This window comes from Perognathus longimembris, chromosome 2 (assembly GCF_023159225.1).
Source record: "Perognathus longimembris pacificus isolate PPM17 chromosome 2, ASM2315922v1, whole genome shotgun sequence".
NCBI classification, from domain to species: Eukaryota; Metazoa; Chordata; class Mammalia; order Rodentia; family Heteromyidae; genus Perognathus; species Perognathus longimembris.
Window position 1 is genome coordinate 139,326,469 of NC_063162.1, and position 25,551 is coordinate 139,352,019.

Below are 25,551 nucleotides of genomic sequence, written 5' to 3' on the forward strand. Positions count from 1 at the left end.
GTGTTGCATGTGGCAATGAGGAAGGTCACCAAGATTAATATTAATGATATTAATAGATTAATGTTCTAATCTTTTTGCTATTTGCCTAGATGTCACTCTGTTTCCTCCTGTAGAAGGGTCTTCTCACCTCTTCTAGATCTGGACTGTAAGAACAATGCTCTTATTTTCTGCTACTACAGTGCAAACTTGTTCCTTCCTCATGGGTGTTGTTCTTCTCAACTTTGGCTTTGCTTGCCCATTTGATATTATATTTTTCTTTTTCATTTTTTTGCTGTTATTATAAAGGTGATGTACAGAGAGGTTACAGTTACATAAATCAGGTAAAAAAGAATACATTTCTTTTTTAACAATGTTATCCCTCTCACACGCACATGCGCTCTATTTTCCTCTCCTGTCTCCACCCACAAGTTTTATACTTCATTTTCTACGTAGTGTCTAGTGAGTACCACTTCTATATTTGTTCACCTTCTGTCTCCACTTATCCTCCCAAAGACAAACAAACAGAACATAAAGAAAGCCTCAACCAAGAACAAAACCTCTTGTTTCCATTTCCCAGAGTTTATTTGAATACAAATTACATCCTTTACTTGTAAGTCACGGGATAATTGAAATAAAAAGGAGTTATTGACTCAGAAAACTGATTAATTCACAGGCCTCCAGGTATGGTGGGATCCAGACATTTAGAAGGCACCATCCAGTCATGATCCTGCTTGGGCACCTGCCCGCTCTCTGTCTCTTGGCACTTTGTATTGGTTTCAACCTCGGGTAAGCACTGTCTAGTGATAGCAGTCGTCCCAGGATGCTGCGGTCCCAGTGCTCCAGGGTGAACCTTGATTGACCAAGTTTGACTTTGTCTAAATGTCTGCTTTTCTCTCAGCACCACCCATGCCACTGTCTACCCCTCCCACCTGGAGAATACCTTATGTTCAGCATCTGTTTTAACAGATGTGTTTCAGTGCAGGCAAGTTGAGCAGGATCACATTTAGTATGTTTTCCCTAATTGATCACAATTTGAACCTTAGATAAAAGCACAGACTTATTTGTTTTTTGTTTATTTGGTTGTTGATTTTGGCTGGATTGGGATTTCATTTCAGCAAGTACTCTGTCATTTGAGCCACAGCTTAAGGCCCTCTTCACTTTCCTTTTTATTTTTTATTTTTTTTATTTTATTTTATTTATTTTTTTTTTGGCCAGTCCTGGGCCTTGGACTCAGGGCCTGAGCACTGTCCCTGGCTTCTTCCCGCTCAAGGCTAGCACTCTGCCACTTGAGCCACAGCGCCGCTTCTGGCCGTTTTTTGTATATGTGATGCTGGGGAATCGAACCTAGGGCCTCGTGTATCCGAGGCAGGCACTCTTGCCACTAGGCTATATCCCCAGCCCTTCACTTTCCTTTTTAAAAAAAAATATTTTTATTATTGTTAATAAGGAGTTGCCATTCAATAAAAGCAGATTATGAATAGAGTGTCTTGATCAGTGTCACCCCTTTCAACGTTCCCCCCACCCCTCCCACCCCACCCCTTCCCTAGCTTTACTTAACTTTTTTTGGATATGTATTGACTTTTTCTTTTTTCCAGTTAACAAAGCCTATGTATGCAGTGCATCTTGATCCGTGTCATCACTTCAACATTTTCACTCCCCTTTGGCCCACCCCTTCAAAGCCCAGTGAAATAAGTGCCAGGAAATGGGTACTTGCAAGAAGGAAGGGGCCGGAGGGAGAGGGGTAGTAGAATGAAGTTGGAAAAGGGAGAGAATGCAGTCAAGAACTCGGATTTTTTTAGGTAGGATCTGAAAGTTTTGCTGTCCTCAGTAAGATTCCTGTACCTTACAGGGACATATCACCACACCCATGGTATTATTTGATGGGAGGGAAGTCTTATAATTTTTTGTCTGGCTGGCTTCACACTATTCCTCTCCATTTCTGCCTCCCCAGTAGCTAGAATTACAGATGTGTGCCACCATGCCTAGCCTTATATTTAAGGCTTTAATCTATTTTTGAATTGATATTTATAACTGTCAAGAGATAGGAGTCTCATTTCATTCTTCTGTAAATGGATATCCAATTTTCCCAGCATCATATTTTGAAAAGACTGTCCCTTCTTCAGTGTGTGTTCTTATCACCTTTATTGAAAATCAGTTGGCTGTAAAGGTATGGGCTTATTTCTGGGTTCTTTGCAAGGATGCATTGCCTTGAAAAGTAGACAACACAGAACTGAGAGGAGGGTGGACTGCTGTTTCACCTAAATTTCTTTCTTGAACTTTAAAAAAGAAAAAAAACTAAGACTCAAAATTCTACAGCTTTTTACTATCTAATGGATAATAGGATTCTATGAAAATCCCTCTGCCTTAGTTTAACAATTTTTTTTTGCCAGTCCTGGGGCTTGAACTCAGGGCCTGAGCACTGTCCCTAACTTCTTTTTGCTCAAGGCTAGCACTCTACCACTTGAGCCACAGCACCACTTCTGGCTTTTTCTATATATGTGGTGGCGGGGAATCGAACCCAGGACTTCATGTATATGAGGCAAGCACTCTACCACTAGGCCACATTCCCAGCCCCTAGTTTAACATCTTTTCTATGTTATATTTCATTTCAAAGTTAACCATTGGATACCTTCTCTTTTAAAATGACTTAATATATTAAAATCATTTCTCTGGCCCCATCTCTGGATTGTAGAAACCTATAGACTATGAGACTCTTATCTCCACCAAAAAAAAAAAAAAAAGCTGAAAGTGGAGTCATGGCTTAAGTACGTAAACTTCCATCCTTCTGCAAAAACACTAAGGGATAGTACTAGACCCTGAGTTCAAGTCCCACTGCTGGCACCAAATATATATATTTGTAAATCATACTATTTTTAGTTGCAGTAAAGTTTGAAAGATTTCCATAAAACTCACAGTTTTCCCATTGTTAACACCTTACATTAGATTAGTACATTTACACAACTAATGAACCAATGTTGGTATATTGTGATTAGCTGAAATTGATGCTTAGTTTCAATTTCCTTGGTTTTAGTCTAATGCCCCTTTTCTCTCATAGGAACCTATGCATGTATCATAGTGCATTATTCTCCTTAGGCTCATCTAGATTGACATAGACAGTTCCATAGATTTTCCTTGCTTTTGATGACCCAAACAATTAAGAAGAGTGTTATGGGTTGGGTCCTTGTAGAATGGCTTGCTGAAGTCTGCATGCTTAGACTGGGCTAATTTTTTCCACTGTTTCTGTAGTTCTTTATACCTAGGAAGTGGTTTGCAGTTAATTCGCCAGTTCTATTCTCAGAGGCATGGGGTTGACAGGATTCCCCTTGTTGTTTCCAGGTGGGAACAGCAACCATTAGAGGTGTGGTACCCTGTCAGGGACAGGCATAGAGCCAGCACCAGAGCCTCTTCCTCATAGAAGTCATTCCCTAACAGTGCTTCAATGTGATTAAAAATGGAAACACTTCCCACCCTCCTCAAGCTGGCTAAATGAGAAGGACCAGGAGTCATTGTTTCTCCTAACACAAAAGGCTGCAATTCCCAAACCTAATAGTGAATTGGCAGTGTTTACATTCAATGATGTCATTGAAAATAAAGATGGAAAAGACCCAGGTGGCTCTCCACCCCACCTCCTCAATACCCAGTTGTGTAACAGGCCGTGATGATTATAAAATTATTACCTACTATAATTTTATATTTTCAGAAGGTGGAATTTGAATTCTTTCATGCTAGAGCTCACTATCTTGGATTTTGTGTTGATGGTTTAAAACAAAAAATCAATCTCCTGGCTATTTTTCTGCTTTGGTACAAAGGAGAATAAAAATTTCCTAGGTGGACCTCCTGGGAAACCATCTTGTTTCATCTTTGCTTTTGTCAAACCATTAAGCTTTCGTTTTCCTTGTCATATTTCATCTGCTTCTTTTTAATTAGAAGTCTCTGTGTGGTAATTCCTCTCCCGCTTCAGTATTTACAAGTTTCAAATATTTGTAGACAGCTATCAGCCAGCAAGCTCAGCCCTCCTCTGCATGTGCATGTGTGGTTGCTCTAATCACTTGTCCATGGCTAGGTCCCTCCTTCATTTTTTACCTTGGAAGCTGGACTGTCTTAACCTGACTCATTCTGTGACTCTATTCCTATTGCTCTTCTTTTAATTGATGGTAATTTTCAAATTTATTGTCGTTGGTTAACCTCATGGTCATGCTGTTTAGGAAGGAAATTCAATTACCATTGGGTCGAAAATAAAATTAGTTTCGTTCATGAGCTTCCCACCTGCCGTCCGACTCTGGATTTATTTTGGTCTTGTCTAGTCAACGTGCCTTGTACTTCTGTGGGAGCCTTTCTCTCTCATAAAATAATATCCTTGTCCATTTCCCTGTTATACTCAGTTTTATAGCTAATTGTGTGTCATAGGAACAAAACCACCAACTGATCATTGTATTATGGTTCCGTTTTGTTCATTTTCAGTCTTAATTGAAGTTTTCATAATGAAGAAAGAATGGAGGCTGCTGTGCTCAGGGTGCCCCCCCCCCCGATTGTTCTTAGGACGCTGTACCCCTGTGTTGTTCCTGGGAATGGAGCGCTGCATTTTCTTAACATTCCATAAGGGACATAACCTGGACCCCTCTCCTCCTACACACTGATGCACTGTTTATTTGACTATCCAAGCTGCAGGCTGACCCCAGTAGCATTCCCTACAGTCCTTTGCTTCCAGCACATTTTAAATGCTGATACACAAGGAATGCCTCCCCCCCCCCCCATGAAGCATTCCCACTCTACTTCCTTCCTCCCATTGAGTGCGTTCTCCTGGCTCCAAGATTTTGCCTCTCCTCATTCATGTACATTGTACTGTCATTCATAGACTTCTCCTACTCTTCTTTCATGTTCTAGGCAGCATATAGGATATGCCTGACTTGGAAGTCAGACACATTTGAGGACAAACCAAGCAGTTTATTATACTACCATGGGGAAAGTATTTAGCTTTTCTGAGCCAAATAGGTTTCCTCACCTAGTAAAGAAAAATAGTGAGGGCTATTCTCTGAACCACTGTATCCTTTAGATAAGACAGTGAACTCGGATGCTTAGCTGTGTCTCACACACAGTGAGTGCTCAGTAATAGATTCCTTGGCTTCCTCCTACCATGCTGGCAACCCTGTGTGGTGGCTTTGGAAACTCAATAAACCCTGTAAATATCTGTGCTCCCAAATCCTTTGCAGTGAATTGTGGTTTTCACCCCACCACTTTCCAAATGTGATGGTAGTCCTGGGAATCTATCTGAAAGTGGACCCACATCTGAAAACCTGCTGGTGCCCATCTGAGAAGCCACAGTGCCTTCCTGCTGTTCAAAACTAGGGAAAGATTCAAACCCAGTTCCTTCCTGTTAGTCTTTGGGGGGTCATCCATAGACTTCTTTGCCAGTGTCACATCCTGATTAAAAAGCAGCACCTCCTTCCCTTCCCCCACAAGTAGGCGATTATCATCTGCAGAGCTAGACAAGGCTAGTGCTGTGGGCATTCTAATGTAATTATGGAGTTCTAAGTCTCCCCAGAAAGAATTATGTGGCTGTTTCTTTGAAAGTGCCAACATTTATATCCATAAGGGAAATATTTTATTAAAATATGATAATATCATGGATGCTTAAGTGTGGTCGCTAGGAGCTTCCACCCGAATGATTGTATCTGCAAACAAAATGAGAAGATGGAAACTGGAAAAATAAATATAAATGAAAATCCTTGAAAAAGATAGGAAGCAGAATTTGGAAAGCAAGAAGGCTCTAAACTGGCATGGGTGAAATTGCAGAAGCAGGCTGAGAAGGAAGCTGAAAGCCCTGAGTCCCTGCATCTCACTGAAGAGGATGGCTTCCATACTTGCATGACTTGAACTAGAAGTCAGAGTCCTAGCTACTCAGGAGGATAAGTCTGAGGATCCCAGGGTGAAACCAGGCTGGACAGAGAAATCTGTAAGACTTTTATCTCCAGTGAACTAGAAATATGTCAGAATTGGAGCTGTAGCACAAATGATAGAGCACCAGCCATGAGTGGAAAAAGCTAAGGGAGAATGACCTGTCCTATGTGTTCAAGCCCCAGTAATGGCACAAGCACACAAACACACACACATAAAACAAGTCTGAGAGGACAAATCTGTTTTCAGGGAGAAAGGGGTCTTACAATGAGGAATGGTGCAGAAGATTGTATTGTTCAATCTAAGCTCTTATCTAGAAAGCCCTTAGTTGGTTAGGTGCTTTAAAACTAGAGATAAAGCCTAAGTACCCGTGTGAATTTGTAACTTAATAAACAACTCACTAAAGAAAGCATGGGGGTTTTAATTTCTTTACCTTTGATGTGAAGTTGAGGTGTGTTACAAATACAGTGGGCAAGGAGAGCTGAATCTGAACAGGGAAACCTAAAGGAATGTGGAAGGCTGGCTAGTTTTGTGGAAGATTTCTCCATCACGGAGTGGGACTGAATGTAGAAAAATGTCCTCACCGTAAACTGGATATGCTTTTACTGACAGCTTATTTATTCATCAATAGTGCATAAGGACTTTTCCCAGACTGCCGGCCCCGGGAAAGTATGGCAAAGGAGCCTGTGTGTGTCTATGTATGCATGGGCCAGTCCCAGAGGATGCCATGATAATGTTAATGGTGCTTCACAGTTAGATTGCATTTCATACCTTTGAGGACCTCTGTGGTCATTAATTCTTCATCACTTTATCCCCTGCCTCAAGCTGTAGTTGACAGACAAGCCTTTATTCTCTACAAAATGTGGTCCTGAGACACAGAACTTTGGCCATTTGCCCAAGGTCAAAGTGAGTCAGTGACAAAAATCTAGACTAACCCTGACTTTTCAGAGTGAAAACAAGGAACACTGGAAAAACAACACAGGCACTTGTTATAAAAGCACCTCAGATACCCAACCAATAGTCCCACTTCACCACAGGATCAGACAATTCTTTAGCTGTCTGTAAAACTGTAGCAAAATGAAGGCCATGCAAAAATCTCAGAAGTCAGGCTGCCTTCCTGCTCTTCAAGATTGGAAGAAGAAGGCTCAGCTCTTAGAACAACATGCCAGATACAGCAGTGGCCTGCGTGCCATTGAGGACCTTCAAGGAGGGGAGGGGTGATCCTGTATTATTTCACTTGCTTTAAGAAGCAGTACTCCCTCACCCATCCATAGGAACTGTTTTTAAAACCAACTCTCTGATAGTCACGCATTCACAAAAAAGTCTAACACAGTAACTTAAATACTGTAACTTAAACCATAAAAATGTAGACGTCCCCCTCCTCATTTGAGGAGCAGGTATATGTCAGGTATAGATCTCTAGGACTCAGTGTTGCTTAGTAGCAGTTAATTTTGCATACCATCATCCTCAAGCTCTGGCTGTTGAATTCCTCGGTAGTTCTAACTAGGTTCCTAAATAACAACTTAATTCAATTTTTATGAAAGGAAGAATAATAGCGACTTTTCTGTAAGACTTGATGAAAAACCTAAATGTCTTTGTAGAAACCCAGAATATCTGATCCAATTCTTCAGCAAAGCAAAAATCCTGTAAATGTCAGAAAGATGTTACAGTCTGGAAAACCCCTTTGGTCAAATTCATCTAAAGCAGGTATTATTTGTCAGTGGCTTTTTGTAGCAAGTCTGTCAAAAGCTAGCTCTACAGATAAAAATTCAATAACCTTTCACTGAGGACGTGCCTCAATTATCACTCATTTAAAAACAGTTCCTCTAATAGAGTATTTTATCATGCTGGGCAGTCTCTGCATTGTTCATTATTTAGTGTTTGCTAAAGCTGATGGCACTTCCACTGCACTTTTCTTATCTCTACTTCTTCAGAATTGGATTTTATATTTCCAAACCAACCAGATATGACAAGTCATTTTCTGCCCTCTTGTCTTTTAAGAAATGCAAACTTGATTTCTTTCTTTAGCAATCACCACTTAAAGATTAAAGTTATTGGAAATGTCTGTATTAACTAGCATTGGGATGTACACAGGAGGGTGGTTGCATTTTAATTACAGTTGGGATTTTCCCCTCTTCTTTTCCTTTCTTTTTATTTTCTAATGTATGCATATTCTGTATCTCTTTGGGCCCCACCCCACCCTAGTTTGCAAAAACACACTGTGTTTGGCCAAGATGAGGTATTAGGCAGCTTGATGTGGTTAGAGGACAAGGCAAGGAAGGTATTATCGGAATTATTATATTATAGAACCTCAGTAAGGTGATGATAAGCCATGTAAGTGGATCTCTCTGTAAACATAGACAGTCTTTATATGAGAAATTTCCTGAAAGGGAAATGATAAAGTCATTAGCCTGACACCTGGGGGGAGAGATCCCAATTCAAACTACATCTCTGTCTATCTATACCTCATTATTGAGATTTTTTTTTATTTCCACACTGAAAATGTTCCACTATCTGTGATTGTAGAAACATTATTTTTTAAAATCTCTATACACTTTACCTGAGCTCTAAGACAACATACTTTGAAGAGTTCTTTTGTCTGAGGTTCCATCATGTACTCTTGTAGAATAAACACCTTTTTAGTTGAAGACTGTGTCTCTAGTCTTCATAAGGAGAAACCCTGGGAGATTGAGGCGAGGTGTTCTGCGCATGCGTCTTTGTCCCTGAGCTCTCTCACCTGAGGCCTGCAGTGAGGACCTGCTGAAGAGTCCCTCTCATTCTCTGAGGAAACAATAGAGCTTCATTCAAGAACTTTGATGACAAGATCTTGAATTCTCGGTATAATCTTTTTAGTAGTGATCTTAGAATACTGAATAAAAGATTGTGTAAGAGAGAAAATGTCACCAGAGTATTAATTTTAAGATCTCTAGATTATGAGCGTCGAGTAGAAATAACATTGGAGTCCTTCCAAATGCAATGATAAGAGGGGCTGTACTTTCCATTGGCTATATGAAGAAAAATGTTTGCTCCCCCTGAATGTGCTCAGAGCTTCTCTTACGATTTTCCAAAAGAAGGAGAATGACTAAAATCCACCATCGTATTATCTGTGTAAAGGTAACCACAAGCCCAATTAACGCATTTGTTCAAGCCAACAGCCTTTTAGCTTTTCACAGAAAACTTGGAAGTATGCTAGAGAAACACCCCCACAAGAGGTTTGCATATGCTGCTGTATCTGCCTCTCTCCAGGAAGCAGAGTCCGGGTCATTGACGGACAGATGGTGTCCGTGGCCTTGAAGCACCAGGAACTCCTCTCTCCACCCTACCTCCAATCCCCACAAGACAAATAGGGAGACATGTTTTTGTTTTTGTTTTTTAACCCGGAGCCTAGTGTTTCACTGTCTTGCTCCAGCTCTGCCCATTAATTATTGAGGCAAACATTCAACATCTAATGTTATACCTTTGCCTTATTTCTGTCTCTTAGCCACCAGCACAGTTTAACAGAGGAGTAGGATCAAAGTACTTGACTGTAGGTACCATCTATTCTTTCAGTTCTTCCTAGGGTTTTTAGAAGATCAAGCCAACTAATACAAGATGCAGTACCTGATACAGTGCCTGGAAAGCAGTAAATTCAATAGTGATAGTTTCCTTTTTCTTCATTTTAAAGCTCTTTTCTTGATTCTTAGCCTATTTCATTTCTGGAGCTCCCATTTTGTCACTCATGTATGGCCATACCAGCACTCGATCTGAAATGCAAGGTCTCCATCCTGTTTCTTTTCCCATCCCCCATCCTTACCATTGATGGCTGCTGGCCTGTTCTGCTTGATAACTTAATTTCACTGTCATAGAAGCTTTGATGTATTGCATTTGAAATCAGATTTTGAGCTCTTAAGTTTAAAAGCCTTCCAAAGTCTGCATTGCCTTTGAACTTTGGCACAGTTTTATATATTTACTTATATATAAAGTTTTATATATTCTATTCAGAGCTACCAGGATGGAAGCTTAATGTTCAACCTCCAGCTCTCATAAAATAACTTGCTCTGTAAACTTGAACTTCAGTGCATCAGGACATATGGAAATAAAGAAGCTACGCTATTGTGGCTTCAGTAAAGAATGCAGTATGAAATGATTGAACGCCTAATTCTAGAGCCGTAGTAGCTCTGTGGGTCTTGCTTGTTTTAACATCAGAAGATTGATCTGTATTGAAGCAGGATATGGAGTACCTCTAGATAAAACTCACCAAAGCCTCCTTTGGTCAACCCAACAAGAGTGACAAATAATCTGGTTTGCCGCTTATTCGTCTTCTGCAGCCTGTGGGATGTTAAAGCACTACAGAAATGCTAGAACATCACATTCCACTTAGATTGTAGGAATATTGACTAGAACTGGATATTAGCATCATTTTAAAAGTATCACTTTATTTTTCAATGCCAAGTTCAGTAACTTAAGCACATTCACATTATTTTAAAGCCATTACCATTACCCCATCTGCAGAACTTTTCTTACTTGTTACTTTACACAATAGCTCCTTCTCCTTCCTCTGACCCCTGGAAACCACCAGTTTACTTCTGACTGTTTGAGTCTGACTCCTGTTAGTACTCCCTATAAGTGGAAATAGACAGTATTTGTCCTCTTGGGACTAGTTTATTTCACTTTGCATGATGTGGCATGAGTAGAGTATCTTTCCTAGGGCTATGTAATATTCTAGTGTAAATGGTACTGCATTTTGTTTTCAGCTCATCCATCAGTAGATACCTAGGTTGCTTCTACTTTTTTGCTGTTGTAAATAACACAGCTATGGGCATGGGCATACAAATCTCTTTGAATTTGTGTTTTTGATTCTTTTACTCATATACTCAGAAGCGGAGCTGCAGAAATGGGACTTTTGAGATCAGATGTACTTCATATTTTTATATTCATTACCTCCCTTAACTCTCTGATTATATTGATGAAGAAAGAATTCAGCATTTTTGTAAGACATGGTATCACATGATAGCAACAATCTATGCCAAAATCTTCATATTAGTCTTTCCAATCTTCCTGCCCCTCCTGACCATGTGATGTTCTTTTCTCTGGTTGTAAATGGTGGAGTTCCTGCAAGCCTACATTTACATGACACTAGGGCCTATGTCTCTTACCTCTGATGCCTTCAGAAGAATCGTTATTTCTTACCACCTTTTGAAATAGGAGGTAAGAAATATCCTCCTCCACCTATAGGCAATCCAAATTTTGCAATTAAAATTCAAGTTTACTGTCCAGTTCTCTTATTAAGCTATTTCTCGTGATAAGTAGTAGAGGACTGTATGTTTCCTTGGGGATTATGTAATGTAACATATGGTAGCTGGGAAAGAAAACATGGGGTCATTAGCTTGTATTTTTAGTAACATAAACAATGTAAGATTTTCTGATATTGAAGCTAAGAGATGACATGGAAGCCTTCATTCAGAATGAATGTCAATCATTGCATAAGGATCCCACAACAGAAAGCTGATTTGGGCATCTTCCACAATTTACATTTCAACATTTTGTTTAGAGTGCATAGTACAGTGAATTTGTGGGTTACATTTTCTAGAATACACTCATCTTTACAAAATAGATCCATAGGGCTGGGAATATGTCCTAGTAGCAAGAGCACTTGCCTTGTATACATGAAGCCCTGGGTTCGATTCCCCAGCACAACATATATAGAAAATGGCCAGAAGTGGCACTGCGGCTCATGTGGCAGAGTGCTAGCCTTGAGGAAAGAGAGAGAGAGAGAGAGAGAGAAGCCAGGGACAGTGCTCAGGCCATGAGTCCAAGGCCCAGGACTGGCAAAAAAAAAAAAGATCCTTATCTTTAAATAGAAACCATGAATTAAAGGGAAACCGTAGATTAAAGATAGAGGTGAGAGTGACCAATGAGAAAATGGCAAAGCTGGCAGTGATCTTGCTCCTGGCTGGGTTCTTCATCAGTCACATAATCTTGTATGTGAGTAGTAATAGCAATCTAATCAGTCCTCTGAAAATTATCAAAAGAAGTCAAAGTTGTCAAGAATGTGATGGATTGAAATACGTATTTATATCCATAATCCTTAGTGTGAACTTGGTGCTGGTGCATGAGATAGCCCACACCATTTGGGAGCTAGCATTGGGGAAATGTTTAAGATCATTTGCCTTATCTGTCATTATTTCTTTCCTAGTTATGTTAAACGTGTATGGCATGTTAGTAACATAATAAATGTGTGTAATTAATAAGTAACTATATATACTGATGATCAAGACTTAACTATATTTTGCTGCTGGGATATGTAATCAGGGAATTTGGAAACCATCAGATCCAAATCTTCCTTTGGCTGTTTCTGGTATCCATTGGATGCTACCTTGCATAGTACTGTCTCTAGATGGAGCCAAGGTGGGACCAGAGAGACAACCCCACCATGGCTTGTTTCTGATTTATCATTAGATGAGCACTGTGAATTGTCTCTGACAGTCTGACCTAATTAGGACTTTATCAGTCTCCAGATTCCTTCAACACAAAGTGACTGGTGGAGGAGAGAAATGACTCAAATTTGAAAGGATGTTAGACAGGAAAACAATTCTTCCTCTATGGAAGCTCTTATGTCTATTTTAGTCCCAGGACGACTTCCTAGTGGAAAAGAGTGGCCACGTTTATCCTCTTGCACTAGTGAATTATGAGGAAACACACCAGGAAAGGTATATTGCTTATTTATAATTAATCAGTTTGTCCCATACAGAGAACGTGTTTTCTCAGTGTTATACCCAAAAAGGTCTTTATATTCATGGTTTAAAATTAACTGAATAAAGTTTTTAGTCCAAGTGTGTTTCCCGAAACCATAGCTTTTCTTCCTGTCTTCTCTAGAGATTAAATTATAGTAAGTCTCATTGAAATATTTGTTCATTGGGATTTTTTGCTCTGTTATAATTTTATTTTAGAAAGGCAGAATAATTGTAGACTGTTAAATTTCTGAATGGACCCTGGATAGGGAGATGTATTGAATACTGGCAAACCAATAATAAGCTTACATACTGGAAGGTTAAAAATGAATATGCATTGGGGCTGGGGATATGGCCTAGTGGCAAGAGTGCCTGCTTCATATACATGAGGCCCTGGGTTTGATTCCCCAGCACCACATATACAGAAAATGGCCAGAAGTAGCGCTGTGGCTCAAGTGGCAGAGTGCTAGCCTTGAGCAAAAAGAAGCCAGGGACAGTGCTCAGGCCCTGAGTCCAAGCCCCAGGACTGGCCAAAAAAAATGAATATGCATTAATTTAAAATAATTGTCATAAAACTTTTAAATGCTTCATTTTTCAAATGCAGTCTTTCATCCTTAATAAATTCCTTGAATTGATTTATGATTTTTCTTACAAGGATCCAAGGAATCTAAGCCATCCTTGCTTTAAGACTAAGAACTCTTAATGTTAATGAGGTATTTTCTTTGTCCTCTATTTGGATAATGGCTATTCCATGATTTTCTTATCAAGACTTTACCTTTTTTGGGGCAATATTGTGGTTTGACCTCAGGGTTTGACACTTGGCTAGGGCAACTACTGTGATGCCTGAACCATTCCCTGAAGCTCTCTAAGGAAAAAACACAAGGCTTCAGCAAACATCTCAGCAACTGAGAAATGCTTATGCACTTGCGAAGATTGAGAAACATGAATAGTGAAAATAGCTGTTTAGCTTGAACTACCTACCCATGCTGCAGTTCATCTACTTCTCTACTTCCCAGATGGAAGTTGACATGCAAGTTGCCTGACAATCCAGCCACCACCCCTATTTAGCTCTGGGGTTCCTTTTCCTCATCAGTACTCATATGGACTTAGATTGTAAGCCCAAAGTAACAGGCTAGAATCATAATCCACCTGGCTAGGAAGTGTACGGCTGCAGGATACTTTCTGTCGATCTGACTGTTCTTAAAGCCAGTGTGATTATTTCTCTCTGTGATTAAAACAAACAAAAACAACTTGTGGCATAACTACACACACACTATGTATACTCAAACCTTTTATCACACTGAATCAGACTAGCAAAGTGCTTCCAGGGAGAGCCTGATACCTTGCTCCATTTGCAGACCTGGCAGCAAAACCAAATGAAACAACCTCTTTTTTTCTGATTTTTTTTTTGCAAGCATTCACATCCCTTTTATTCTCCTAAGATTTAAATTGCTAATAACAATTGTAGCACAGGAAGTCTCTTTTCTAGACATCCATTTATCTTTGTCAAGAATTTCACCTAGGTGTAGAGAGTATGATTACTTTTGAATTCCCATAGTATTTCAGTTATTTGACTGTACTGTTTGAAAGCAGTATAGGTACTTATATGCCTGCTGTATGCCTTGCTAACAGTGGATTTTATTCATTGAATATGTTCACTCTGACTTCCTGCTTCCTACTTGTCTTTACTCAGTCTTTCCTTCACTTCCTACTTGGCTACAAATACTCACTCGGTGAAAGGGTGGGGATTGGCACAGCTACTTACCATTGAAAGATGGAACAAAGATGAGGTTAGAAATAGGAAGGCATTGTTGAGTCTCTTTAGGAGACTTTAGTAATCTCAGATTCTCTCCCCCCACTTCTAGTTACATCACTGCTGATAGCAAAATTGTAGCAGAGCAACAGAAGTTTCATCTCTAAAGCTGGTAGAACCATGATTCCTTGAACTGAGAGATGTAGAGTAGAGCTGACTATAGGGCTATCTAACTTTGAAGGTAGGAAAGGTTTATTAATGACTATTGGCACCTTCCTTCTTTGCCTTATGACCCACATCTAGGGGATGAGGAAGATAGAAAACAGACACTAACATCAATAATCTTTTTTTTTTAATCAAAAGATCAGCCATATCACCTACAAGGTGTTGGCCACCTCACCAGACACAAAATTATAGCCACTCTTAAATATAAGCAGGCAGCCAAGGGTAGTTTTGGAAACTATTTTTAGTATGAACTATAGCGATGAGAACAAACAAGAAAAGTAAGCTCAATTAAACAGAGATTATCCTGAAAGAAAAAAAAATACCAGAAAAAATTATACTTAAAATTTCTCAAAAAAGAGATCCATGAAATAAGAACAGAGTATTGTCTGAAAAGAATACATTCAGTATACAGGAAATCTTGGACATAGAAAATAATAAAGTGAAATAAAAAATCTCAGAAGGGCAGAAGATAAGAGCTGATGAAATATTCCAAAAGCAGAAGCAAAAGAACAGCCACTCGTGCAACAGTCTAGTCTGTTTAATGGTGGGTTTAAAGGAAAGAAAAGTGAAAGGGTGAGAGACATCCAAAAAGTATAAGAAAACATTCTAAACTGGAAAACAAATGAATTTTCAATCCGAAACAGCCAAATGCATTTTTAAAAAGAGTTTTTTCTAGAAAGGACCAAGAAGCAAGAAATCCATACAAGAAGCAACATAAAAATAGAAAAAAATACCTTTAAGGAAAGCTATTTCCTATACCTAATTCAGTGTGAAGGATGAAAATAGATATACAAGGCATAAAAAAATTAATCTTCTGTGCAATCTTCCACAGAATTTGACAAGTTGAAAGATTTTACATAAAAATAGGAAGACATGGACAACAAGAAATGGAGATAATGGGGAAAATCTCCAGGCTGACACCAGGAAAGCAGCCCTGCCACAGGCCTAAGAAGAACTAACTAGTACCAAACCAGGTCTCAGGAGAGCTTTGCTCAGGAAAGCGACATGGCTGGAATACCCACTATGTCTTTAGGGAGAATTGTTCAATCTGTGAAGAGCTTGAGGTGAATGACCTCAAACAAAACAACTAATAAGACTGTTGGAAACATCAGAGAAAACAAACATGTTGTAAGGAGGAAAAAAAACATTGAATATCACACCACTTTTGATGTCAATAGCATTGATCTAGTCACAGTCATGTTGGTTTAACCAAAGTTAGGCAAGATCTGTGGTAAGACACTTATGGGAACTGTATATATGTAAGGGAGTTAAATCCTCATCATTCATGGTGGAAGGGCAACAAATAAACACCTGAAATTGAAAATCACGAAGTAATAGAGGCAACTTCTTTTTACAGAGGTAAAGTCCAATGAATCGAACTAAAATACTAACTGACCACCAACCCTTCATCTGGCCATAATAATGTATTTTTTTGAAATTGAATGAGACAATAAAACTTCTACTATTAATCATCTAATAGTAATAGTAGCAATAGTAATATAACCTATTAATTACTGGGATCCCAGGTTGCTTCTTCTTCATTCTGCCTTCATCATGAACACATTCTCCTGACCAAGGTTTTCTTTGGTTTCTCAAGGACATTGATGTTGGTGGCACATGACTGTAATCCCAGCATTTGGTAGACTGAGGCAGGAGAATAGCTAGTTCAAGACAAGCCTAAGCTACATCATGAGTTCCGGGCTAGCCTGGGAAAGGCAAGGTTAAGATTCAACCTAGGGGCTCTGACACCTGACACCTGTCACCTGTCTACGTCAAGGAGACCCATGTTGAGCTTCAGACAGTTGGATACTGTGTAGTAATTTGACACAAAACAGTCTTTGGTGTTGCCTCCATTTTTTTCAGATGACAACAATAAGGGTCAAGGGTAAAATAACTTGTAACATGAGATGAAATTGAAGGAGGGCAAAGGTGGGCCTGGAACCTGTGACTCCCAGACCAGACTCTTTGAGGTACAGGGGTAACTGGCATTTATTGAGAAGCAACCAAGTGAAAGGTGAGCTCTGCTGTGTCATCTTCTGTAGTCTTTACAGAAACCAGGGGAGGAAGTTGTGGCTGAAGATGGTGGAAATAGGATTTAGAACTGCATGAGCTCCAATGCCCGTGGTGCTCTTCATCTCAATGCCTCCATACTATCTTCTTGAAGATTGTGAATGAGAAAGCAAAATGTCCCTTGTTCTATCACACAACCATCTGGTGCCACAGCCAGGCATAGAACCCTGGTGAACCCCCACTTGTCTGGGCCTTTATTTTCCTGAAGAATGTGTGTAGTGTGGAAACACCAAGTCAAGCAAGAGATGTTAAATAGCAGCCCAGAATACAAAGGGATGTGTTTACTGTCTTCTTGCTAGCCTGAGTTACAGCACCTTCTTGCTAGCCTCAGGAAACTCTGTTTCCTGAGAATTTTTTCTTTTATGCAAACCCAAAACTTGTCAGTTAACACTCATTTGCACACTGATGATCTTACAGGAGGCTGAGACAAAAAGATTCCAAGATTAAGGCTTTTAGGGCTACGTACAGCAAATTCAAAGCCAACCTGAGCTATACAGCAGGACTGTGTCTTTGGAACAAAATAGCCTGGTTATATTCCTGCCAAGTAGCTGTCCTGACATATTTTGTTCTTTGGGCACAGTTAACATTCTTTCACCTTAGATTACGCTGAACTCATTCAGTGGATCAGTTATTACCTTAGTGTGGCTGGATTAGCCTAGTGCCTCAACTTTCTGCCTCCTCACCCTGCCTCTGAGGAGACCCAGCCCAAGACGTTTAAAAGGCTGTGTTCTTATTTTTTGTCACTCTTTATGCACAATCGCAATCTTACCACACAAACAACACTTATCATGCAAGTTAAACAGATTTAAATTTACGCAAAATTGAGTGTCACCACACGTGTTTATGCCAGATCTCTGTAATTCTTTTGAGGCTTCTGGAAACATGAACCAAGCCATTTATGCTTCATAGGAACAGATTATATCATTTGAAATCCTCAATAAAAATGCAGTCTCATATTCTACAGATGGGTGTCATTTAATTAGAATATGTATTTAAAATGCAAAGGGCTACATTAATTCTGCACTGTGGCAGAGATTTTAATTGCACTCAAGTTAAGAAATTCTGAGTTAATGTTCCCCTGGCATCTCCCATTCAGTCTCTTAGAACAGATGTATTGTGATCTGGAGAGTATTTCAATATGTTTTCACATGCTGTACATGTAGGGATGTGTCTGAGCCACTAGGGTTGCTTTACAGTGGCAAGAGCTGCAAGGGCAGGAAGGCGATCCCCCGCAGAGAGTATAGAGTGCCTGGCTACCTTTCAAGGTTCCTCCATTTGACCAGGCCGCCGCCATCCCCTTTCTACACGTGGGCCTCCTTTTTCTTCCCAGGTCAGTATCACAGAATGTTGTTGAAGGGCTCCTACTTTGGTTTCCTTGGAGAAAAGGGAGGAAGTCCTACTTACAGTGCTCATTTGTTTCATTTTATTTTGTTGTGTGTGTAGGGGGGCATTGGAACTTGAACTCAGCACCTCATGCTCTGCTGTACCTTTTTCCCTCAAGACTGAAACTCTACCACTAAGTTACAGCTCCATGTCTTGCTCTCAGGTGGCTAATTTGAGCAAAGCATCTCAAACTTTCCTGCCCAGGATGGCTGCAAACATCAATCCTCAGATCTCAGCCTCCTGAGTAGTTGGATTATTGGCAGAAGCCACCAGCACTTAGATTGTTCTTTTTTTTTTTAAATAGTTAATGGCTTTAGTATATTTTAGAGTATATGTAACTGTTCAGTAAATGCTTAATTGGTGACAAACCTTTAGCTTCACTTAGGTGCTTTTGTGCTATAAACTAGACAATACAGCTATCTCACAGTGAAGCACTGGAATTTCAAACTCTTTGGAACTTCTCTGTAGACTGTAGACAGCCCAAGGGAAGAAGAATTGCCAGCAGCCAGGGATGTTTCTGACAAGCGAGAGGCTCGGAGTCAAAGGGAAGAAATGAAACGGTAGATGTTGTGGGTATCGGAGTCCCAGGAGATAACTATCTTGTCAAGGATTGGAGTGGGGATGGGGAAGAGGAGACTAGTTTTATACATGAATTCTTAGTAAGTAACAAAAAGGAAGATGGGAGGAGGATGGAGAGGAGAACTCTCGTGAAGGGAAAGAGGAAGATAAACTTGAAACCAAGTAAGAAAAGATATTATTCCTAACTTACTCTGTTCTGTGACTTTAGTCATCCACATCTGTGTGCCCAGGCTCGGGTCCTGTACAAAGATTCAAAACAAGCAATAGGGGGCTGGGGATATAGCCTAGTGGCAAGAGTGCCTGCCTCGGATACACGAGGCCCTAGGTTCAATTCCCCAGCACCACATATACAGAAAACGGCCAGAAGCGGCGCTGTGGCTCAAGTGGCGGAGTGCTAGCCTTGAGCGGGAAGAAGCCAGGGACAGTGCTCAGGCCCTGAGTCCAAGGCCCAGGACTGGCCAAAAAAAAAAAACAACAAGCAATAGATATGTAGTCCTGGCCATTATCTACATAAGGCATGAGCAAAATCAGTTCAGAGATTTTTCTTTTATTTTTAATAGGGTTACCCAGGAACTATTGAAGAGTGTGGCGAGAAGAAAGAGCTAGTTCATCTTGAAAGGATGAACGTTAAGAATGCTAAGCATAGAAATAGGAACTTGTCTTATATATTTTATGAGAATGTTTTTATTATGTATGTATGCCCCTGTGAAATCTCTTTAATTAAAATCTGCAAAGCTAATAAGAAGTAATATAGAGAAAGAACTTCCAGTTCTTAGGAAAATAGGCAGTATGTAAATCTTTGGGGAAGAATAAATCCTAAATCCGCCTAGAAAAACGAGCAAAAGAATGAGTCATAGAACTCATACCTCTTGACTTCTTTATAGTTCTGTATCTCAGAATCATAACTTTTTATATTAAAAAAGAAAGAAAGCTAATTTGGAGAGCCAACCATATTTTTCTTAAAGGCTTTTAAGCTTAGTTTTATGCCGGCGAACATCATCAGTTACAGAGCAAACAGCCACCACCAGGAGACTAGTTGCCAACTTCCCAGAGACCCTCAGTTAACTGGAAGAGTCCTTTGTAAGGTCAGAGGCCCCACATCCCAGAAAAACAAAATCTGTTCATGTGCATCACGGACCTAACTTGACTTGTGAATTCTGCAGAGGTAAAGGAAGTTAGAAGATATTGGAAATGGAGAAAACCTTAACCATCTGAGTCATCATATAAAACTCAATGAATTAAGAAGGGATTCGTTTTTCTTTATTATTATGAAGGTTGAGTAAATAGGACTTTAAAGTTATTAAAATATATGTTATATATACTTTATCTATAACATTACATATTATACATAAAGCATATATAAAATGTGTTATATCATAATATATTTTATATTATTATAATAATATATAAGTATATATTATGTTATATAATATATTATAAAATTATAATTTTGGTTAATATTTTTTCTCCATTTATATTTTATTACCACTTTCTTTTTTTTGCCAATCCTGGGGCTTGGACTCAGGGCCTGAACATGTCCCTGGCTTCTTTTTGCTGAAGGCTAGCACTCTACCCCTTGACCCACAGCACCACTTTCAGCTTTTTTCTGTTTATGTGGTACTGAGGAATCCAACCCAGGGCTTCATGCATGCTAGGCAAGCACTCTACCTCTAAGCCACCTTCCCATCCCCCTACATAGTGTATAAACTAACATAGCTATTGTATGTATTATATATAATAGACATATTATATATCACAGAAATTTACATGTAATATATTTATGAATACTTATATAACACATTATTTTATATTAAATATATAATCTCTGGGCCTTTCCGTAGGACGGGTGGGTGGATGGATAGAGAAGTGGACGGATACCTTCATAAGGATTATTTTGCCTATTTTTTTCTTTAATTCATATAAAAACAAGCTAGACAGATGAAAAGACATAATTTGAGACGTTTCCTAAGGCAGGATGCTTGCAGGAACTAACAGAAACAAATCTAATCAAAGGAGTGATTGCCTTCCTATAAGTACTAATTTCCATATAAAACGTATGCATTCTTGCAAAATCAGTGAGGAGTGTCCCAGGCGGTTAGAAGGGGACAATTCATTACTGGTTAGTGTACACATGACCTGAAGGACATTAATTCACAAAATGAAAAACTAATCGAGTGTTTAGCTGGCTCTTTATCACTGGTAGCATTCTGCACTGTCTCCATCTTTGGTGTTTACTGAGCTGATAGGACCATGGTTTTTGGCCTCTTTATCAGTCCTCATCTCAAATGAGTTTGCATGAATTTCTGAGCTTCACTGGACATTGCTATTTTCTTCCAACATTCCAGGGATCTCTGGAAAGCTGTGAAATCACTGTGCGCATTTAGAAATATTTCCTCCCTTTCTTTTTGACTTCCTGATGTGCCTCCTGCCCAACCTTTCTAGCCTTTTGCATGTCACTATGGCTGTCCATCAACCAATCTCCACTGACATCTTCTGAGCAAATTAGAAAGCTATTATTTCTATTCTCATTTTACATATGAGAAGACAGAAGCACAAATGATAGCTGAGTTTACCCAGTTACAGTTACAATACTGATCTAAGAGCTGAATTGCACATCCCTAAAGTAAGATGAGAGCTTGCCCTGCTTCTCTTTCTCTTCATCTGTACCGTCCGTTCCTTTTTTCCATCCATCCATTACAATTCTCATCTTCAGAGGTGACAAAGATTTCTGCTACTTTATCCAGTATGCAGTAGAACGATTATAAACCTCAAAGGACATTTAAAAATAGTAGGGTAGTACATGTGGAGGGGTATTTACATCGTTATGTCTAAGTAAAGCACCTTCTAAATGAATACTGTTAATGCAAACCCTTGGAGTTTTTACTCTGTACATTAGGAATGTTTTATAATTTTGTGTTATGAGTTCTTTGCATTGCAGAGAATGGGAAACTGGCATTGTGTGGCAAAGGAAATATTTTTCTACTTTTGCCTTTAACTAACTCTGACTTTTCTATTGTCTTCTTGGGCTTTTCCAGCTGCTCTCTGCCTATGTTCTGCAGAAAGCATCCCCACAGAGCTCAGACAGACACATAGTCAATCAACGTGACAGTCACAGTGGATATATACATAGATGGCAATTCACAAATCATGTCATCTATAGAACTTCCTCTAGAAATTAAAAATCAGTGAAGCACTGTCTTATGGGGTCATCAGAGAAGATATTAATCCATTTAGAACATAAGTGCAGATCAATTCAGGTTAACAAATGGCAAGACCAGCTGTGTGGTAGACTTAGAAACAGGCATAAACAAGACCCAGCCTCAGTTTGCAAGGTCTGGAAAAGACAGACATGACATTAGTTATAATCTGAAATGATTATTCACCTACAGAGAAAGCATATTTTGGAGATATGTGAAGTACTCAGCTGGAGAATCAAGTGTCAGGGAAGATAACTCACTAAAACTAGGTCCTCCACCTGCACCAGCTGCCAGTTTCTAGGTACACAGTCAAAGGAAATGAAACCCACATTATCAGAGAGAAACTTTCATGGCCATACTAATCACAGCACTATTCATGGAATGCATCTAGGTGCCCATGAAGGTCTATAAGCTTCAACTTTGAACTTATTTAGAAAGTAGTGGAGAAACTCATGACTCATTGTGCTGAACAACTGGAAAGCAAATTAGTCCTGTGAAATAGTTCCTGAAGGAAAGTCTGAACCTACTTTGCAAGGAAATTTTACAGTGTGTTATTAAGAATTAGAACAATTCATCTTTTTTTCAGTACCACATAGATACAAAAACAAGACCCTAGAGATCATATAACTAAAATGATTTTAATTGACAATGAAAGTCATGTGTTTCCAATAAATATTACTTATATAGATCTTCCTGCCACTCAGCCTTTATCTCTAGGAGCTGTGCCCTTAATGAAAGGTTTGCCATTCATCTCTACTTTGGCTAGCAACTGAAGAGTGGAGGAGAGTGACTTTTCTTTTTGCTCATAACATTATCTTTCAGTAGCATTTTACTGTCACATCTTATTTAGGAAGCAAATAGAAATGGATCTTCCATGATTAAGGTGGGAAGTAGAGAAAAGGAGGTTAGAAGGTCATTTTGTCTGCAGAGAACCTTCCATCCTTGCATTAATGGAGCCCAGGGATTCCTGACAACCCTTCATTTCACCCCTCACTGATCAACATGTGCCTTAGGTCACAAGGGTCTCATGAGCAGAAGGTTATATTCTTTCCTCAAGGCTCAGTGAAGAACAGAAAAAACCCAGTTTCAACATCTCTGACAAGATGTTTTAAAAGATATTTTAAAAATCACTGAAAGGGCTTCGAAAACAGTTAGAAGGAAGTGGAAAGCAAAGGAGGGTAGCTGCTGGCTTTCAGGAGATGCAGCCTAGGAGTTTGTCTACCTGCAGGGAGGAAGCAGCTGTTGGCGGGTCCTCGTCAAAGCTGCTGCAGGCTTCTTGTTTGCCAGCTGTCTGAGCATCTTGCCTCCACTCTCAGAGAGTGATGCTTATACATCTTTGGAGAACAACATTCAGTGGCAAAATCAAAACCCCAAACTCCACTGCCAAGAAGTTGGGAAATACGCCTTTGCCTCCAGGAAAGCTGCTGGGGAGAACGCCACGTTAAAACACACAGATGCTCCACGGGGTTTCCCTACTTCACATCCCACAGTGGATCTGGTCCAGGGTAGTAAGAAGAGAACCAAACACACAGACAAAATAACAAAACCGCTGTGGTAGTACATATAAAGGCATCTTTCCTAAGTAATCCCTATTCAGCTATTTTAAGCCATAATAGGAGACCTGATTTATCATTGTCTTTATGTGCATATTACAATAATGTATAACCAATTGTTGTGTCTTTGGGTGAAAACAACACAATTTTTTATCATTTGGGGTAAAAATTGTACACGTATTAATAATGGCTACTTAGGTTCATCATCATTACTCCCTTACCTGTTCCACGCCGAGTCACACACTCACGTTCTTTCTCGTCTCTGTGCATTTGGCAGAAAGGAGGTCACTATGGTTGGTCGTGAAATGAAATGCTGATTCAAAGTATAAACATATGCATCACCTTTCGGGTCAGACATGATCTTTCAAACACGTGAACAATTCCAAGGTGTTGTTAAATATTCTCTTGAATTCATCAATGAACTCCTAGTTTTAGTTTGCTAAGGAAGGGAGGTCTTATATACATCCTTTCCTTAGCAAAGCAGATGCCTTCCCAAGGAAGGAACCTGAGGTCATCCTGCCTCACTATAATGTAATGAGCATCCCCCCCCCCTCCTCTTCCTCTTTCTCCTCCTTCTCTTCCTCCTCCTTCTCCCCACTTCTAGCTGTATTAGTGTCACTCATTGCTTTTCCCCAATTGCTACTTGCCTTGTGCCTGATTGACATGCCACCTACAACTAACGAGACAACACTGTAGATGGAAAGATGCAACTAAAACCTCCTTACATATTCCTCTCTTTCTCCTTTGTATCATTGCTGATTCGAACATTGCTGGAATTCTGTACTGTTCTCATACTTCCATTATTCATCATTGTTAGTTCAAAATGTCAGGGTTTTAAAAAGTAAATATCCAGAATTACCTAAGTATAATTTGCTTTCTGAGCAGTAGTTCTCTTAGCGGCTAAGCCCACCATACTCAGATTTTTTCCAAGGTCCTTTGGTTAACAAGTGAGTGAATCTAGGATCTTATTCTTCCAAGATTTCCAACATAAGTTTGGCAAACATAATGTACATATGCTGAGCACTTAGCATTTTTCTAAATGCTTGTGTATTTTTAATCTCACTGGACCCATAGTGACCCCCGAGGATGACTTTTTGTTGGGGATTCACAGGTTTAATGATGTCTTCAATGTTATTCAATGAATAAGTGATTGCAACAGAACTTAACCACTGCTTTCTGGATTATTCCAAAAGAAATGGTAGTCAGCAAAAATAAAAAAGTTAAAGATAAAAAAATTGTTCATAGTCAACAGGAGAACATTCATATCCCTTTATTTAGACATTGTTTCGATGTTGAAGCAATATCTTGGAATTCTATAATCAACTGATGCATAATTGCTTCTCTATGAAAGTTATAAACATTTGAGTAACATTTTGGTTTTTAAGAAAGTGGATTCTTAAATTATCTTGAATTGTTCATTGCATTGGGAATCATGTGACAAAACGAGAACAAATGCATGAATAGTATTCAAATGTTTTTAATGCATAAAGACAAATATGGTGAGATATTAGTAACTTTCACAAGACATTAGTCACTATGCGTATGAAACCAGCATGTCAATTTAGCCTGCCCAGGGAAAACCAGCACAGGAGAGATTACAGGGGTTTAACTGCTGTTCTTCCCACATATACGCTGTCTCCACTGAGGAGAAGGTGTCTTAGTGGGGTTTATTCCTACAAATTCCATATAGTGTGTCAACAAGTTCATACTTTGTTTTTCTTCCAATAAGCTTCAAAGGAGCCCCTGCCAGTTAGTGACAATGATGGCGGTCCCTGGGGCAGGTGCAGCTCCATGTTTCAGATGTCCAGCTGTTGTCCATGAAATAAGAGGGTCAGAGTGGAAAACTTTCTAGAATTCTGGTTATGCTCCTGTGCCGTCTCACTTTCTCTCAGGTTTTGCCATTAAATGCATAAAGCTACTCTACTTGTTCCCATGCCTTCATAAAAAATTAGGTAGAGGAGAAAGTGCATCCAATGCATCTTTGTTCAATAAATAATATTAGCAGTAGGAATATTAATTGCCACAAAGTAACCTTTTTTTGTCACATGCTCTTTGTATACTTTATCATGTGTTGATTTCTGAGGTAGCTATGTTGACCCTTCTTTTACAGACAGAAGCTCTGTTATAAGACACAGGTTATCCTAGATGGTTTATGATGAAGTCAGAATTTGAACTCGAGCCTATTTGCCTCTGGAAGAGCATATGGG

The 25,551-nt window shown here is 39.4% G+C and overlaps 1 protein-coding gene across 2 annotated transcripts in view; it reads left to right on the top strand.

Annotated features, from left to right (window-relative positions):
* The window catches only part of Exoc4 (exocyst complex component 4), a 669,227-nt gene that overhangs the window by 564,700 nt on the left and 78,976 nt on the right, over positions 1-25,551 (top strand). Inside the window, exon 15 of one of the 2 annotated variants that reach the window (XM_048340248.1) lies at positions 4,771-5,309. The exons of the other annotated variant lie outside the window; for it this stretch is intronic. Within the exon in view, the coding sequence (XP_048196205.1) occupies positions 4,771-4,874 (104 nt within the window). The 3' untranslated portion in view covers positions 4,875-5,309. Of the gene's footprint in view, positions 1-4,770; positions 5,310-25,551 lie in introns of those variants that run through there. 2 annotated transcript variants of the gene reach the window in all.